Source organism: Populus alba, chromosome 11 (genome assembly GCF_005239225.2).
Source record: "Populus alba chromosome 11, ASM523922v2, whole genome shotgun sequence".
NCBI classification, from domain to species: domain Eukaryota; kingdom Viridiplantae; phylum Streptophyta; class Magnoliopsida; order Malpighiales; family Salicaceae; genus Populus; species Populus alba.
In genome coordinates this window covers 12,756,550-12,776,682 of record NC_133294.1, presented here as the reverse complement: position 1 = coordinate 12,776,682, position 20,133 = coordinate 12,756,550, and the positions used below count along the sequence as shown (strand labels likewise).

The following is a 20,133-nucleotide window of genomic DNA, read 5'->3' as shown; positions in this document are numbered from 1 at the left end:
CATACATACATGGATAGAGAAGGACACAGAAACCCATACACGCATGCATCATAATCCATAAAATGCACTGCTGCTGAGGGAAGCAGCCAGCTAACAGCCTGCACGGTATTGAGTATGGAGTGGTGGGCAACTCTTTTTTTTAAAAAACAAAAAAGGAAAAATGCCATGGTTTAGCTTTAAGGAGAGAAGAGAAAATCAATAGAAAAATGGCCTAAAGCACATTTTACTTTTAGAAATAGAATAAAAAAGAAAAAACGACCTCTGCAAACAGTGTGGGTGTCAGAAAAAAGATATCACGCCCTCCCCTAATCCGATCTGCCTGCCTCTCATTTATTCTCTACCACCTACATTTTCTTTCCCTTTCCTTGCTAACTAAACTAAACTAAAATATAATATACTATGATAGTACTCCGTATCCGTAGGGTAGTAGTAGTGTAATCAGTAATATATCCAGCTTGTCCTGCCACTGTCTCTTTTACCATTTGCCTGTTTCTTGTGCTTGTCTCTCTATGTGCTTTCTCCATCATATAAACGCACAAAATTTTACTCTCTCCAATTCAATTCAGTCCCAAGCTCTTCCCTTTCTGTGGGTTTTCTTGTTTTGATTTTTGTTTATTATTAAGGGCAAGAGCCAGAGTGAAGAATCTCGAGATTGGCGTCCAAGTTAAAAGAACACAGCAGCACCCCGTCCCTTCCCCTTATCTTGCAGCTACTACCGCTTGCCTCTACTATGGTTTCTTGAGTGACAAAGAGGGACATAGCGCGACTTAAGAGTGATAAATCAAACAGAACACTCACGACACCCACGATACTTTCTTGAGTATCTGATGAAGGAGAGAGGAGGCTCTCTTGGAGGAGAGAGCCTGCCTGTGGAAACCAACACTAGCACTATTACTGCTACTCCCATAACTAGCATAGAAGAAGATACTCGAGAACCAATACAAAAGACTCCTTTTTTCATCTAAGAAAGAAGCATATCCCATCAACTTGCTGTGCTAATCTTAAAACCTCAAAACACAATCTGGGTCATCTTTGAACTTTTGGTTAAGCACTTGAAAACAGTATCTGGGTGGTCTTTGTTGTTTTCTTTTAGTTCCTAGTTATTTCATTAGGTGTTTTCATTGCTTTACATGGCGCTTTCTATGCACAGTAAGGACAAGCAGATGGATTCAAGTAAGTATGTGCGCTATACACCTGAGCAAGTTGAGGCTTTGGAGAGGGTGTATACAGAATGTCCAAAGCCTAGTTCCTTGAGAAGACAACAACTCATTAGAGAGTGTCCTATTCTCTGCAACATTGAGCCTAAACAGATCAAAGTCTGGTTTCAAAATCGCAGGTACATTAATAAATTACGAAACAAAGCTACGTAACATAAAATCAGAGTCTGCATGTTTGTTTGGATCAAATGGAGATCTGTGGTCTGTTTCGTTTGGATCCAAATTGAGTGCGTATTTTTTTTCAGCTATTTTTTTCGTCTTTACTTCCATGTTACTGTGTGTTGTGTGTTTTAGATTTAAGTCACAAAATGATGAATGAGATTATTGGTTTCGCACTCCTTTTCTTGGCTTTTTAAATTGGATATTTTTTGTTTTGTTCGATTGTTGTTTACTAGTCATATAAGGTTGTCTTTTGTGGTGAAATTTAATGGTGGTTTCCATAGATTTTTTAGGAGAGAATTGGAAGGGGAAATGGGTTTTTGATTCAATTGCTCTTGGTTTTGGTGTGCTAGCTTTCCGTTTATTGTTTAAAAATAACTAAGATGGTTGTGGGGGCGTTTTCTAGAAACTGTGGGCTTGGTTTGGATTTGTTCTTCCCTTGTCTTCTAACCTTTGAAGCAGGAAAGTAAGGTCTTGAGAAGAAAAGCTCTGTTTTTCTTTTGTTAATATCATCCTTTTTCTTCTTCTTTGGTTGAGCATAATTGTTGGTTTATATATCTTCTTTTTATCTGTTTGGAGTGATCAAGTTTTAAAGGTCATGCCTTTCTTCTAAATTGATTAAAAAAATTTCTTTGTTTTTCCTTTTTTAGTTAATAGCTTCTTGTTTTTTATCTTCACTTTCGATGAGATTCATGATTACAAGTAACATTCCTTGAGTAATGTAGCTGTTATTTGTTTATCGATCCATCTTTGGAAAGGTTTTTCATTTTTGCTCTCTGTAATTTCAATATCCTTCAAATTGAAAGGATTGTCAGCTATTTACCAGGCTTTCAATGTGGCTTTCAAATTGAATGGATGATGATTACATCCAAACAATATGTTTTGGGCTACGTCTTTTGTTTCTTCTCCGGGTTTTCATTACGCTTTATCGTTTGTCTCCTTATTTCTGTTTCCTTTGCCTTGAAGAGATTAAGAAACAAATATTTGATTAAAGGGGAGCTCTTTTTTCCTTTTTCTTCTTCTTCTGCGGAATAGTGGTTCAGATATCTTTGTTTCAGCTGCATAATAAGCTAGGGGGTTTGGCTAAAAACAAGGGACAATGGGACAAACTTGAAGTCAGTTCTAGTTTTGCTATTATGCAAGTAAAATGTGTGTTCTAAAGCAGCAGCTTCGTGATAAAGATACAGTGTCCTTTTTCTAGGATTGTCATGACAATGTAATCGTGAAAGCTCAGGGACTTTCTGAAGATTATTATTTTGAAAAGCTTGGATGCTCACTTTTCTGTTTTGAATGTTTGACATGAAGTTTGAAAGAGCTCCCGTGACTTGGCCTTGTAAACCATCCTATGTCCGTTCTATTTTGGCATGACCGTTATTGTGACATTGGTCTCATTTTTGTTTTGTTAATGTGTTTGTGAAATGGATTTTTTCTGCAAGTTCCGCATTCTTTTGGTGACCCCTTTGAAGAAGTTTGCTGTGTAAGTTAATGTTTTGGGTTTTCATTGTTCTATTTTGTAGATGTCGTGAAAAACAGAGAAAGGAAGCTTCTCGTCTCCAGACAGTGAATAGAAAGCTGACTGCCATGAACAAGCTGTTAATGGAAGAGAATGACCGTTTGCAGAAGCAAGTCTCCCATTTGGTTTATGAAAATGGATACATGCGCCAACAAATTCAGACCGTAAGATACTCTGCAATTTTTCTGTTAGTTCTTTACTTCAGGACTTAGGTCTTGTAGGTTTACACTGTAAATCTCTCTTCCTTAGGAAATCACCATGTCACTGTGTCTTAAATCTTATTTTATTCATCAGCAAATCACTGATATCTCTCTAACTTGATGATAGTTTTCTGCCAATATGTGTTTTATAATTTAATCAAACATTTGAAACTGTTAATATTGGCAATTAAATTGCCTACGTTAGTAGTTTTCTTCTTTTCATTGATCATCGGTTAAGTTTTGTCCATTTTGTATGTTTTCACTGGCATTGCTTTTGTGAAAAAATGTGATTTTTTTCCATGTACATGCTCAATAAGCCTTTATTTTGGTGGATTCTACACAGGCTTCAGCAACGACCACAGACAATAGCTGTGAGTCTGTGGTCATGAGCGGTCAGCACCAACAACAGCAAAACCCAACACCTCAGCAACCCCAAAGGGATGCTAACAACCCAGCTGGGTAAGTAATTACATTCGCTTTGAATCAATGTGATCTAGAGATGCAATGTATCTCACAGGCTTAACTGTGTTTTGAACCTTTTCTTTTGTTAGTCTTCTCACAATAGCTGAGGAGACCCTGGCAGAGTTCCTTTCCAAAGCTACTGGAACTGCTGTCGACTGGGTCCAGATGATTGGGATGAAGGTAACACCCATTGAAGTTTTTGTTTTTCTTAAGTTCTGTGTGTTATTGTTTTTCTTCTTTAATTGTTCTGGGGCAAAATCTGACTTCCTATGACAATGTAGCCTGGTCCAGATTCTATTGGAATCGTTGCTGTTTCCCGCAACTGCAGTGGGGTAGCAGCGCGAGCCTGTGGCCTTGTGAGCCTGGAGCCCATTAAGGTGCGTATCTATTTAAACAGTTTAAATTATTTAGGTTCTTTATGTCCTTTCTCTTTTATAGCATGTGATGAATTTGTGTCTTCAGGTTGCTGAAATCCTCAAAGATCGTCCATCTTGGTTTCGTGACTGCCGATGCCTTGACATAATGAGTGTGATTCCTACAGGAAGTGGAGGGACAATTGAGCTGATATACATGCAGGTTTGTACATGTACATTATGAAATATGCATTTTTTTGGCAGGCCTTTGAAATAACTCTTTTTGCTATGTTGCTGTATTAATCTATTTATTATTTTCATCAGACTTATGCACCAACAACACTGGCCGCAGCACGTGACTTTTGGACACTAAGATACACTACAACCTTGGAAGATGGGAGTCTTGTGGTGAGTCATCAGTGTTTTTGTTTCTCTTTATTTCCTCTCCTAATGAAAGGTGTTAAGATCAACAGCATTCACTTGTCTCAAAATTTTGTGCAGATATGTGAGAGGTCATTGACTTCTTCTACTGGTGGCCCAACAGGACCTCCTCCTTCAAGCTTTGTAAGAGCTGATATGCTTCCTAGTGGCTATCTAATTCGACCATGTGAGGGTGGTGGCTCCATCATTCACATTGTTGATCATGTTGACTTGGATGTAAGAATAAGATCTAATTCAACTTTTCAAGTTTTCCCCTAATTGATGTTTGATTTAATGACTTTATGCATCAATTAAAATCTGTTATCTTAGGTTTGGAGTGTTCCTGAAGTTCTGAGGCCACTTTATGAGTCATCCAAAATTCTTGCTCAGAAAATGACCATGGCGGTAATAACATCATCGTGACTGTGACCTTTTTCCTGATTCGATCAAAATATGTTTCATGATTGTTTTGTAATTTGATTGTTCAGGCCTTGCGGTACATAAGACAAATTGCACAAGAGACTAGTGGGGAAATTCAGTATGGAGGTGGTCGTCAGCCTGCTGTTTTAAGGACATTTAGTCAGAGGCTCTGCAGGTAAAGATATCCCAGTGTAACATTTGATTACTGGGGAAGCACCAATCTGTTGAATATCCAACCCATCTAAATCGAAGAATGATCCCACTAAGTCAGCAGATTTAAGCCAAGGATAAAATTTCTGCCATAGCTGATGCTTTGCTCGGTCTTGATTTGTTTAGAGCATAAGAACCTGCAATAATTTGTAATCTTTGTGCTTGCATGAGTGTTGCTACTTAACTTGTTTTGGTTTCAGGGGTTTCAATGATGCTGTAAATGGATTCACAGATAGTGGGTGGTCACTTCTGGATGGTGATGGCGGGGATGATGTGACCATCGTCATAAATTCATCGCCAACTAAATTTCTAGGATCTCAATACAACCCATCTATGTCACCTACATTTGGAGGAGTCCTGTGTGCGAAGGCATCAATGTTGCTGCAGGTAATCTCTAATCATATAATTCTGGGGTGTTTTTGTTTCTGATCTATGCCAATACTGTTCCAGAAACTCTACTGCCCCTTGCACTTGTCTTTTTTGCTTATCAATAATAAAATGTTACATGTTACCTTACTGTAATAATAATAACTGTGCACTTCTTTGTAGAATGTTCCTCCTGCTTTGCTTGTTCGTTTTCTGAGAGAACATCGTTCGGAGTGGGCTGACTATGGGGTTGATGTGTACTCTGCTGCATGTCTTAAAGCAAGTCCTTATGCAGTTCCATGTGCAAGACCTGGTGGCTTCCCTAGTAGCCAGGTCATTTTACCTCTTGCACATACTGTGGAGCATGAAGAGGTAAGCATTTTGAGTGTATATACTTCTCTTCAGTTTCTCTATTGGAATGTCTTGATATTTGATGTACCATGTGATAATTTTGCATTTCCTTTACTGGTAGTTCTTGGAGGTAGTTCGGCTGGAGGGCCATGCATTCTCCCCAGAAGATGTAGCCCTGGCACAGGATATGTACTTGTTGCAGGTTGGTTTTCCTGTTGTTTTTCAGTGGAAACTGAAACTGAGTTTTTTATTTTATATTTTTGCTGGGAATGTTTCTCATGAATAATGGATAACATTTTTAAAATCTTACTTGGCAGCTATGCAGCGGAGTTGATGAAAATGCTCTTGGTGCTTGTGCTCAGCTCATCTTTGCGCCTATTGATGAATCCTTTGCTGATGATGCACCATTGTTGCCATCTGGATTTCGTGTCATACCATTAGATCCTAAAACAGTTGGGTGACCTCTACCTTTTTAACTACCATAATGATGCCTCTCCAACACTTTTGCACCATTTCTCTTATTTGTTTTGGTTTTCTTGTATCTCAGGATGCACCTGCTGCTACTCGAACTTTAGATTTAGCCTCGACACTTGAAGTAGGACCTGGTGGTGCACGTCCAGCTAGTGAAGCTGACACCAACAGTTATAACCTTAGGTCAGTACTGACAATCGCATTCCAATTTACGTTTGAGAACCACTTCCGAGACAATGTGGCTGCTATGGCTCGCCAATATGTGCGTGGTGTTGTGGCGTCTGTTCAGAGGGTTGCAATGGCAATTTCCCCTTCCCGGCTCAGCTCCAATATGGGGCCGAAGTCCCTTCCTGTCTCTCCTGAGGCTTTAACTCTAGCTCGATGGATATACCGAAGCTACAGGTATCCTATCTTTATTCATTTACACTTGTCATTTTCTTCAGGTTCAAAATAGCAAAATTGAAAATCAAGAACTAAATTTGCTCAGTTTTTGTTCATCCTTTTCATTGAATGTATGCTAGAAGAGAATAGCTTTTAGTCACCGGAATTTTCAAATTATGAATGATTGATGAAATATGATGTATTGCTTCTGAAGTTCATTTGTCCTTCAATGGATGATTGAGTTGCAGAAAACAAAATAATTTAACCATGCGTTTTGATTAAAAATGGTTAAAGCAACTAGTGCCTTGAATGTGGTAGAACTCAGTGCAAGAAAGCACAGGGTGATTGTAGCTGTTGCATAGTCTGAAGTTAGTTTGTTTTTGTTTCTTTCATTGTTTTCCCTGAATTTCCTGGTTCTTGTTACTCCTTTGTTTTTGCTCTTTCAAAATGCCGCTAGTTGTGTGTTTGTTGTAATCCTGTTACAATATTGAAGGATTCATACTGGAGGAGAGCTATTTCGGGTTGACTCCCAAGCTGGGGATGCTTTGCTGAAGCGACTGTGGCACCATTCAGATGCAATTATGTGCTGCTCCTTGAAAACAAACGTAACCACTCTTATTCTTGTCCATTGTTCAACTAGAGGGAGCTCTTTAGGTTTTGGCAAAGGAAAATTAACTTGATTGGATAAAAAATAATTGCAGGCATCTCCAGTTTTCACCTTTGCAAACCAGGCTGGGCTTGATATGCTTGAAACTACTCTTGTGGCCCTTCAAGATATCATGCTTGACAAGATTCTTGACGAAGCAGGCCGGAAGATTCTCTGCTCTGAGTTCTCTAAGATAATGCAACAGGTGAAACTAGGAACTCTGATAAATTTTCTTGTTCCATCTCTACCTATTGCATTGGCATCTCTTGAAGCATTAGCCCTTGAGGGATGCGCTGGGGTATCACCTGAAGACGGTTCTAAAGTGTCTTATGTGCTATTATGCATTTCAGGGATTTGCTTATCTGCCAGCCGGAATATGTGTATCAAGCATGGGGAGGCCGGTCTCCTACGAGCAGGCCATTGCATGGAAAGTTCTTAATGATGATAATTCCAACCACTGTCTGGCTTTCATGTTCATTAACTGGTCCTTTGTGTAGTGGCCGGGAAAGATTTTTAGAGAACTTCGCTATCTATTAATTAGTTACTATCTAAGTTGTAATTTTCTTCTTGCAAGTACCCATATGTCTGATGTATGGATGCAAGTCATGGCAGAATATCATCAATACTTTTATGGAAGTGTATGCTGTCATGTTCTATGAATGGTCATGTTTCTGCTGTTTATCCATGTCTATATGTTAAGGTGTCATTGCAAGTCTGGTGAAATTTCAACAAAGAGGGATATGATATGTTGGGGTGGAGGGTGACAGTAAAGGGACCTCCTGCAGCCCTGCTGGTAGGGTTGTTGACTTGGTTTTGTTCAAATACCTTGACTAATTCGTTGGTTTTAGTTTATTGAATTTCCTTGGGTTGATCCACGTAAGAAATAATGATGGTAATATTAAGGAGGGCTGGATACTGTTTTTGTTTCTTTGTAAATGAGCCGTTTAGTCAATTTTTTAAAGCACGCCATGTTTAATCAGGAGTGGAAATGTTGCTGGCCGTATTCCTTTTCTCTGCGTTGTGCAAATAAAGAGTGGAAAATCTCGCAAACCCGTGGCTAATGCTGAATACAAGGTTGACAAATTGATTATTTTTCACTATACATGGTTGACAAATCGATACACGGCAAAAAAGATTTGAAGATATAGTAATAATAAGCTAAGAAGATGATGTTAAAAAAAGGAGAAAAAAGCCAAAGAAGATGAAAAATAAGCCCTAAAACAGATAAATTTTTTTCAATTTATCAATGGGATATAAATACTAAAACATATAATTGGGTATATAGTTCACTAAATAAATACTCAATAATAATTAAATTAAGCTCAACAATAACAAATAAGGTCTAATTAATAAAATCTCAACTAGAAATTCAAGTAAATTAAACCAAAACATAAGTTAAAGCTTAATCTCTTAATGATTTTTATCATAGTTATTAAACCTAGTTCGGGAGTTAACCTGATCAATAAACCAGGTTCCGAGTTTTATGGGTTGACGCGGGTTAACCCAGGTTAATTGTACTTTAAAGCAATAATTAAGGGTTAGGTTGGGTTAAAGATAAGAAATGACAAAAAGAGACAATAATGAAAGAACCCAATGTGCCAATCCCAATCAAACAAGTCTACAAAGCAAGTTAGACTTTTGTGCTCCACTCTCCATATCAAGTCAAGAATAATATCTAATAACATTCTGCCACGTTCAAACATCTGATTGACACATCACACCCCATTTGATCACCTACCATTGCAATTTTGAGCCATTCCGAGCGGTCAATCACACTCTTTTCTCAATTCATTAATTGGGTCTAACCTGACCATTTCTTTCCCCACGTCAACTTACGACTCAATCACCAATAAATCCAAGCCACATGTATATGCATATATTTCTAACCTTCTGATCATCGATGCTGGCGTCACAACCCAAATTCCCGTCCTTCATGATATACAACCACGCTGAAATAAATCAACTCCCATATCATCACCACACTAACATACAACATTGTTCATCACTATCTTCTCTCCTTACAAAGTTTATCTACCCTTTCTGGCTTCATCACAAGCAACCAAGCTATCTCTTGCTCCTTGACGCCCTATGCTCTAAAGGTTAAAAACACCACACAAACCTCTTTTTTTTTTTTTTACATCTTTCCCTTGCAAATTCATGTGCTTTCTACATGCTTGAAAACATTAAAGAGAGAGAGAGAGAGAGAGAGAGAGAGAGAGATGTTAAAGACTTGATGATGGTAATAAAACATGTGGTGTGACACAACCAAAAGATTGATGTCTTCTCCCAAGTGCAGGAGTGTCGAAGTAATAAATAATCCGGCAAGACCGGGGTCGAACCATAAAGATGTTAATTTTATAAATTATAAATAACAAGACAACAACAACAACAATAATAACAAAAATAACAACAACAACAACAACAACAACAATAATAATAATAATAATAATAATAATACTCAGTACGTGATGTTGTTATACCTTAGAATGATCTAAAAGATTGGGTCAGAGGTTTCCAGCCTATATACTGAGTTTATGAAAAGATCAAAGAGATATATTATATAATATAAACAGATTTCTGATGCGAATGAACAAGGCAAGACCAACAATATCAGGATCCTTGATCAAACACAGAGCATACTTAACGTACATAAAATATAACAAGAATAATAATAATAATAATAATAATAATAATAATAATAATAATAATAATATTAGTAGTAGTAATAATAATAATAATAATAAAAAGAAGAGGATGAAGAAATTAATGAAAACTTTGAGATGGAAGATTAATGTAAGGATTAAACAATGATAAAAACAAATGTAAGATTAGAGGACCCACCAATGGTATTTCAAACAAGTATAGTATAAACTCTTATTACTCAATTTGAAAACCACACACGGAGGAGGTTCCAATCGAATGATTTGTCATTAATAGCTCATTATAAATTATTAACATGATCATATTAATTATCTTATTTACATAACACCAAACTTTTAAATATTGTCAGGAATTCATGATGTTAACTGATGTTAACAACAAATCAAGTTTCTTTCATAGCCCAGGTGTAGGTAATACCATACGATTGGGCTATGAGAGTGTCAAGCATTTGTTGTACCAAGTATTATACAACACAAATCTAGATTAACCATTTAACAAGTAAGGTATTAAGAATTAGTAAGATAAAAAGATAAGACATGTTAATATTAAACATTAAGATCCATGTTGAGTTTACACTATACTTGTTCTTACACCATTAGTGTAACTTTTTCACCTTGACATAATAAACTTAGTTAAACATAATGAAGAAGAGAAACATAAATAAATAAAACAAGAACATAAATAAGATACAAGTTAAACTAAGAAAAGGAAAGGAAAGGAAAGGAAATGAAAAGCATAAACAAGATATTAATAAAAGCAAAACTTAAGAATTACATAATATATATATATATAAAGAGAGAAATAAAGAGCATGAACTTGATCTGAACAACCAAGCCCCCAAATGCATGACAAATGCCTCCTTTTATAGGCCAAAATTCGGAATTATTGATTTGATGACTAATTGTTGAGTGGATGGCCAACTTTTGACTTGGTGAAAATCCTTATCTTCTTGTCTGAATAAAACAAAAATGCTACCATCCGAACTGGGTCCACTAGAAAACATGAAAGTTGTAGGAAATTGACTCATCTTTCCAGGAAAAAAAAATGGAGGTCATTTGGACTTCTACAACTCCACATATAGGCCAAACATTGAACAGTGTTCTGGCTGCAGGACAGATTCGGACTTCTCCATTATTGCTATAATTTGGACTTGAAAACGGCCTTTTTAGATCTTGATGAAAACATGAAAGTTGTAGGCCTATGTCTTACTGAATCTGTGTAAAAATTTGAGGTTATTTTGACATCTAGAACTCGAGATATGACCCAATTACCGAACAGTGTTTCAGTTTGGACTGTACCAACATCTCTTTTCTAAGTTTGACCCTCTCTTTGTCCTTTCAATTTCCATACTTGAACTCAACAATCAATCCTTTGATTTATGTGATAGGCCTGCATTTAAAATGAACATTTACCATATATTAAGGCATTTTATAGTATTAGACTTGTTATTATAAAACATGATTTAGTTAAGGAGTTATTGATACTTTAAGTGCAAAATGATGATATAAAATCTTGATAAATATGCACTTTTAAGTACTAATCATGGTGCTGCTACTTGTTGCCTCTCTCTCTCCTGAAACTAATATAAGAACATCAGTCCCTTCAAGTTCCCTTCAAGATCTCCAAACCCAGATCCGCTTGAGATCATCTAAGCGGACCCAACTCCAAAGCACCGGGTCTCGTCCGGGTTTGCCCGGGTCGCTCTGGTCATGGGTCAACCGGATTTTGTCGGGCTGTTGTCCCGACCAGTCTTTTATTAAACCCGAACCGGTCCAACCACCGGGTTGACCTGCCGAGCCGGTCCGGGTTTAGTAACTATGGTTTTTACTACCCTTCATCATTTATGATTATACCAATGCATAAGTAATCCCTCAGGTCCAATGTCCCCACCAACTCTCTAGGGGTTGGAGAAACTCGACCCTGTCAAGTGTAGTTCAAGATGACTCCAATAATTTTCCCAAAGATCATCAAGTTATTATGATATCTCTCAAATAATTCAAGTATAGTTTGAATTTGGTCATCTAACTCATATATTGGGATTTGTTGAAGTTCACCTGCCCTGGTAAAAACAACTTGTGCATCCAAAATAACATTAATATGTTACTTTTGCATCAAAGATAAAGGTAAGGGGGTGGAGTTTTCAAAAAAGTCATCATGGACATATTATTGTGATTTATATATAACGAGGTCCTTCATGTCAAAAGCAAAGCTAATTTTAAAGTCTAGTGGCAGTTTAATGATATAATTATTTGATTCAATAATTAGCATCATTTTGAATGGTCTAACACTCCTCATTTACAATTAATGATTGGTTTTCAAAGGACACCATTCAAGTCTAATCTGTATCATAAAATAATCTTCAACATTAAGTGCATCATGATATTTATATAAATCAGCTCGAATTTTATGTTGTTCTTTACTTGCTTGAATATGTTTTATGATCTCAACGTGTAAATTATGAACTCTACATGTAAAAGACTCAACTGAATTAGTCATTTTAGAGTAAAGAGACATAGAAAGAAGATTCATAGGCTTTCTAAGTTCGTAACTATGAAAATTATATGACTGAGAGTGTGGAGTGGAATGAACACTGTTTAAAGCCTTAATAGATATAGTTTGGACATAACCTAGTAAATTTGAATTATCTTCATCGCGTGTCAGGGGTAAGGGATTAAAGAGCTCACAACATATTGATATAAACCTATGAAGTGTTAGACATCAAGCATAAGGTGGTTAGGAGCATATTGCTCTAAATCTTTGACGTGATGAACATCATACATGGTGGATGTAGAATCAAGTAGTTTAAGATGAATAATATTATGATACTCTTCTAAAACTATATTTATCTCTTTGAGAAATTCCACTAAAGATTTTATTAAAACTTCTTCCTTTACCACTAAAGTAGACTTATTTTATTCTTTATTAACCTCTTTTTCAGACTCATTTAGACTTATAATATTAAGCCTCATCTCCTTCATCTAGGTCACTAAACTCTTTAGGATTGAGTTCATACACTTAAATACAACACTCTTCCTTACGATTTATATCTTTATGTTCTTCAATGACTAAGAATTTATAAGTACATTTAACAAAGATATGAGCAAAACCTTGACATTTAGCACACTGAACATTTGAACTCATCCTAGACATTTCATTAATGACTCGTTTTCACTTATCTTTATAAATTTAAGCACTACTAGGATTAAACATAAGTGGTGGAGCACTTAATAAAGAATTATTATTTCAAAATTAAGTCCTAAAAGGGTCTTGATGTTAGGTTCATTGACTCTTTATAAACAACTTATAATCTTGCACTATAATATAAGCTGGGCAGGAGTAGAAGCACTAATGAATTTGATCGCTTTTCTAAAATTATCATTTAAACCTTTATAAAGTCAATGCATAATCATGTTTTTATTTTCACTTATAGCACATCTCATCATGTAATTATTAAATTGTTCTCTTGCCTTAAATTGTTCTCTTGCCTTAGATTGTTCTATTGGTTTAAGAGTTTATTCCTATAAGACTGGGGTAAGTACTTATACTGTAGTTTTTGTTTTATTTTGGTTCAATCAATTATGAGAGATTTACTTTTCATCTCTAAACAATTCTCAATACCTCTCCAATAAAGTTTGGCTTTACCAATATGCATCATTTTAACAAATCTAACTCTTGTATTATTAGAGAAGTTGTATCACTTAAAAAATAAATCCATGTTACGAATTCATATATCAAAGATCCAAGGGTCATGATGACCGTCAAAAGTGGGGGCTTCTATTTTGTCAGGTCTTATGACTTACTTTACTCTTCAAGGTCACCATGTTTAGAGTAACCTAAATGATAATCATATTGGTGGCTCTCAGGGTGAACTTACCTACAATGACTATTTCTATGATGTTTATTGGTCTTTGGGTGCTTTATTTAAGAATTTCAATTCTTTTAAAATGTTTTTCATCTAGGTATGCAGTGCCTCTCAAACGGCTCTAAGAGTATTAATGAGGGTCAAGTCCATAGTAAGTGTAAACTTAAGCTTGGACACTAGATGATCATAATATAAATGCATGTAGCATTAACTTAAAAATATAATTGAGATCACTTACAATTCTTACAAGTGAAATCACAATATAAAAATAAAGCTAATTTTTTTTTAATATGAAGATTAATAAAAAAAAAAAAACACGCAGAAAATTATAAGTATGCAATGCTAAACCTTCTAAGTGTAAACAATTAATCAAATAGTAGTCATAATTTTCTACTATTTTCAGCAAGCTTTGCAATTATAAAGATGATTAAATGCTCAATATAAACGAAGAAAGATCTTGATAAGCAAAAAATAACATATATGAATGCAATATAGGATTTTTTTTAGGCATAAAAGAATACTATTAATGTTAAGTTGAATTTCAAGTGTAATACCAAAATAGTAAATTCAAAGTATCAAAAGGTAAAGTGATTTTACTAACTAGATTGCTTGGTGGGAAGATGTTAAAAGTTGATGTTGCTAATGTGGCAAAGACTAGATGAAGTGGTGTTGACATGTCATTGTTGTTGACGTGTTATTACCATGGAAATATGTTTTGATATGGAACTGGCATAGCAAAATATAATCGAGTGTAGTTGATGTGTTGCTGTTGATTGATGTGGAGTTGTTATGTCACTGTTGGCTAACATGTGTACTGATGTGGCAGTATGCAATATTGTCATTATGTGGGTGGTTTTTTTCTTCTCAAATATATGTTGTAAACAAAAAGGTTAAAGGATTTTTTCAACTTTAGATTAACAATTGATTATGATTCAACACAAGTCCTAAAAAATCCATTAATTGTAAGAACAATTAAAAGCATAGGCTCTGATACCAAAGATTGTAAGATAAAAGAAATTTGAAGATGAAGTAATAAACTAAGAAGAAAAGCCAAAGAAAGAAGAAAAAAGAATCTAAAGAAAAAAAAGAAAGAGTTGAAAAAGAGAAAAATAGGGGTTGTAAAATTTTCTAGCTTTGAAATTTTTATTCACTTCATCAATAACTATCTGACATTTAGAAAAGTAAGATATAAATACTCAAACCCTAACTAGAAGAAGCAATTTGGTTTATATTCTACTAAATAAAATACCCAACAATAATTAAATTAAGCCCAACAAATAAAATCTAATTAATAAATCTCAACTAAAAGTTCAAATAAATTAAACCAAAACAAAAATTAAAACTCAATCTCTTAATGGTTTGGGTTACTCTTTATTACCTATAAACATATAAGTGCGTAAACAATCCTTCGGATTCAGTGTCCCTATAATAAATGTCATGTAAATTAAGATTGATGTGGTTCTCTCTTTGGTTCGGTAAAAGCTTTTGCAAAAAAATTTACTAGATAACATTGAACATTTATTGATTTGTGCTTGTTGGTAGTTACAACATGCATGCTTGTGATGATGAGTTATAACTCAGCCTCGTGGAATTAGTTTTCACCAAGTTTAGACTTTTTATTTGTAACTGTTGAGTTCCTGTATATCATACACACAACAGAAAAATAAAATAAAAATATTTGGAAGTCCCCAGGATCGTGTAAAACAAATCTAGAGTGTTTTAGGGATTTATTACATGAAGATCTGATCTTTTTCGGCTTTAAATAATTATTTTAAAGATGAGTTGTCTTAAACCACAAACCATCTAATTATCCGGCCTCTAATGGTAATCAACACAAACCACTAGTGAGAAATCTTCTAAATATCTACTTAGAAAGTGGAATTGCTTTGCTTAGAGTATTAACTCTCTATTATGTCACTTACATAGTTTTTATGTTCTAAAACAACCCTTTAAAAATAAAAAGCATAGCTTACTATTGATAAGAAAATCTGAAAAACCCTATAAATTAACAAAATCTCAATTTTCCCCTAAATAATATCCATCTATTAATTCAGGATAATTTTAAAAATTAACTCAATCAAGTCTTTACTTGATTAGGTCTAGAAATATAATTTTTTATATTAATTATATTCTAGTTCTTAATTTCTAAAATATATTTTAATCAAGTCATACATAATTAAATCATCCAAGATTAATTTATGACTAATGGTTTTTAATGTGTGTGACCCATTAAGTTCCTAATATGTGTGGCTGAAATATAAATTATAATTATAATTAAGTAGAATTAAATAATTTAATTTATTATCAATTCAACAATTGATTAATTTATATTTTAAAATCAAGTGCATCATTTAGCAACATGTTATAATCCCCTAAATATTAGAAAAGTCATTAGTGATTTGACTTAACTTTTTAGTGATTGGTTTCTCAGTGCAATTAATATCATTTCATCAATAATGTTATGATTTAACATTAAAGCATGGAGTAAGTCTATCATATAAAATCATGTTTGTTTTTAAAAAAATAGTCATTAATTATTTGAATGAGATTTGAAACTCTTTTCAAAACATATTCCACTTTGCCAAGAATTTCTCGATTAATACTATTGAGAATAGATGAAACATTTTTTCTAATTAACCTGGATGATAAATCCTTTCTTGATCACTCAAGTACATCCATATAGTTCATGATATACTCAATTTCTGCCCCTTCATTACCTCAATTAAGATAATATGTAACAAGATCAAAATATAATATTTTTTATATAAGATAACTTAGTGATATCTAATCTAATGATCACTACACAACTGTCATGTAAGCATTTTCATAATATAGATTATCTCTCCATACGGAATTTTCATGCAAGTCAGTTCAGTGTAATGTTTTATGACACGCACCTACATATTAGTTTTAGATATTTGTTATATCTCAGCTTATGAGAACAAATATTTTTTTTTCATAAAAAAAATATAATGTATATAAGTCTCTACAACTCTAACAAATATCAAATATTTAATAGATCACTAACCAAGAATATTTTATAAGAAATGCTTTAATATAATAGAAAACTTTTCTTTGCAGAGCATTTTTTTTATTATATTCAATTTAAAAAATAATTTTCTCTTTATTATCATTCATAATTATCCATTATTTTTATCAAACATCTTTAATAATGGTTTGTTCTCTTACATAATTTACCTGTTCCGATCTCTTCATTTCACTGTAAACTCTCACAGGGAAAGGTGTCGTTGGAATATAAACTCACGTAGAAATTGCTAGTGGCTAGTACTGGCTAGCGTTGGAGCAATCGCTGTTCGCAATTGTGTCAGCAAGATTGCGGCTATAACTGATCAACATAAATAAAACGGGCTGGGGATGAAAGATCTAATCAAGATGAGAGATCAAATCAAGATCCCACATGTTCATCGAGAGAGAGAGAGGGAGAGAGAGAGAGAGAGTATCGGCGATCATGATTCAAGAATCCAACAGGAGGTAGCATAGACTGTGAGGTTAGCTAGCCAAATCTGTCAGCAGATAGGACTATCAGCAAAACTCGTTATTAAGAAGAGCATCTGCAATGGAACTTATGACAAACAGCTGGGTCGCTAGCTAGCTAGCTAGCTAGCGATCGCCTAGCAGCAGATGGCAAATCAAAATCAGCTTCTAGCTAGCTAGAATTCCCTGCAATTTATAATCACCAGATTTCTTCCTTCTTAAATGATGATATCTTGGAGCAAATCTATATTCTCTCAGAGCATCACACTGATGTAAAGTTAAGTTTTATAGGTGGTGACGATTAATTTTTAAATAATTTTTTATATTAGAATATATATTAATAATATTTTTTTATTTTTAAAATTTTATTTTTTATATAGTACACCAAAACGATCCAAAATATATAAACCATATTAAATTTTAGCAAACAAAAAAATTAATTTTTTTAGAAATATAGTTTGCACCGCGTTTCCAAACGATTTCTAATTCCGTTTGTTTTCATGTTTGAACGGTGATTTTTTAAAAAAATTAAATTTTATTTATTTTTTAAAAAAAATTAATATATTTTTAATATTTTTTATATTATTTTGATGTGTTCAATATTAAAAATAATTTTTTAAAATTAAAAACATATTACTTTAGTATATTTTTAAATAAAAATTATTTTAAAAAACACAATCACATTTACATTCCTATTCTAAATATGTTTGTTACGTAACTTGTCTAACTTGTATATATATATAAAATTACATGTTAAACAATTACGAAACAATACATATTTATATAAGCTATAAAAAAAATATGAAGAATAATATAGTTATAACACATTGAAAAAATAAGAAACAATTTATATGAATGTAGGTTATATATAATTATTTTTTATTAAAAAATTAAAAAACAATTCATATAGATATAAGTTATAAAAAAAAACATGTAAAATTAAATATTCATAAATTAATTATTAAATTTATTAAAAAATATAAAAGAAAAAATCAAGTTTCATCTGGGTTTGATCAGATTAATTACAAGTCTGAATTTTTATATTTGAAACTCAACCATGATTCAGAATCTCTCAAGACTCGAGTCAACCTATTGAAGTCACCCGGTTTAATTACTGTGCACTCATGAACACAAGTAAAATTTGTTTTTTTTTCTTTTCTTGCTATTTTTGTCATATATATACACAAACACACATATTGTATATCCTCTATCTAGCATTATATTGCAGACCATGTCGTGCTGCATTGTTATCATGGGCAGCAAACTGCGAGATTTTATGACTTTTAATGTTTTTTTTTATATATAGAAAATCAAAATAATTTTTAAGTTTTTACCTCTTTTTGTTTCTTTTATGTGGAAAAATAAGGGTTCATGAGAACATAATTATAAAACCCGGTCCGAAACTGACCCGGCTAAGAAGCTAGATCCCGGGTTTTATGAGTCAACTCGTGTCATTCTCCGGTCAACTTGGATCAATCCAAATTTTTTTTAAAAAAATTATATTTATAATATTCTATATGAAAAGAATTAATAAAAAAAAAATACATGTAAATATATGTTATATATATTATAAATAATAAAGTCTAAGAGAATATTCTAAAAAGTTTTTTTTATTTCACATTAAAAAGATATTATATTAAGCTTTTAAGCTGTAGTATTTATACAAAAAAAAATTTATATTCCATATTAAAAAAAATATTATTTTTTTCTTGAAAATATAGAATATATATATACAAATAAGTTTTAAATTCTATATTAAAAAAATTATATGTTATTCTTTTAAGTTGTAATTTTTAAATAAAAATTTTGTTTTTATTCTATATTAAAAAAAACATAACCTTGCCTCTGCCAATAGCGTACTATTTTGTGTTTTGACTTTTCGAATGCTCACATAACACGTCACCTCATAGTTTCTTTCTTTCATTACTGTAAATGGCAGGAACTAGTGGGTGCATCCTAGTTACATTAATCTAACAGTAGCAGACTGTACCACGTGTCACTGTGGATAGGGAGCAGAGCACAGGTGACGCACCTTTAAGGTAATCCATAGCGGCAGCTATTATCCAGGGCATTGCCTTATCTTTGGATCGTGAATTATATTATATTAAAAAAAAAACTATTAATTATTTGATGACAAAAATGTAATTTAGTGAATCATTATATAGGTGACCGATCTAATTTTTTTTATTGTAAATTTTTTGAAAGGTGATGTAACCATTCTTAAAAAATTAAAAATATATGAGATTATTCTATTTGATTTAATAAATTCAACTAATTTAATAATATAATTAGAAAAAAGGATATAAAAAAAAATAAAGCAAAAAAAAATAATGATTAAATATAAAAGATAAATACTTATCAGGAAAATATATTTTTATAAATTCTTTAAAGGTCTAAATAATTCTATTTATTAACAAATTGTAAATTAAATGTGAATGGCATAATCATATAAAAAAATGAAAAATATATGAAAATCAGAATAATTTCGTGGAAAGCAAATTGACTAAAATTATAAAGTTTAATTCTTAAACCAATCTAGTATTGAAAAGTAAAATTTTTTAAAAAATAAAATTTTAAGAAAAGCAATATGAAAAAAAAGACTTAAGTTAACCTTAGTGAACTTGTTGAATTTATTACATGAGATATAAGATCAGGATGACTTCATAGAAAAGAAAGTTAAAAAAATAACAAATTTCGATATTCAACCAACCCAATATTAAGAGATGAAATTAAAACAAAATTCATTTTAAAAACAATTGAAGCTAACCTAACCCTAACAATGGTTATGAGGCTGAATTATATCATAAAAGACAAACCCGAAAAAATAGCAATGTTAAATTCCTAACCAACCAAAACAATTAGGGATAAAATTGAAAAAACAAATTCAACAAAAAAAATTATAAAGAAGAAAAAAAATAGAATTGAAGACAACAAGGACTGAATTTG

At 32.9% G+C, this 20,133-nt stretch overlaps 1 protein-coding gene across 3 annotated transcripts; it reads left to right on the top strand.

The window, feature by feature from the left end:
* The first annotated feature begins 336 nt into the window (after window positions 1-336).
* LOC118035037 (homeobox-leucine zipper protein ATHB-14) lies at window positions 337-7,850 on the top strand. Of its 3 annotated transcripts, none has more exons than XM_035040512.2 (19): window positions 337-773; window positions 1,151-1,336; window positions 2,894-3,053; window positions 3,433-3,548; window positions 3,641-3,731; window positions 3,833-3,928; window positions 4,014-4,127; window positions 4,229-4,312; window positions 4,406-4,561; window positions 4,655-4,729; window positions 4,813-4,919; window positions 5,155-5,341; window positions 5,504-5,692; window positions 5,793-5,873; window positions 5,989-6,123; window positions 6,219-6,544; window positions 7,017-7,128; window positions 7,225-7,374; window positions 7,520-7,850. In XM_035040512.2, the coding sequence occupies exons 2-19, from the start codon at window positions 1,164-1,166 to the stop codon at window positions 7,664-7,666; spliced, it is 2,499 nt and encodes an 832-aa protein (XP_034896403.1). In that variant the 5' UTR covers window positions 337-773; window positions 1,151-1,163; the 3' UTR covers window positions 7,667-7,850. The 3 variants fall into 3 exon arrangements, with proteins under 3 accessions (XP_034896403.1, XP_034896402.1, XP_034896401.1); XM_035040511.2 differs by having other exon boundaries at window positions 337-1,043; XM_035040510.2 differs by having other exon boundaries at window positions 337-1,336.
* Window positions 7,851-20,133: the final 12,283 nt, after the last annotated feature.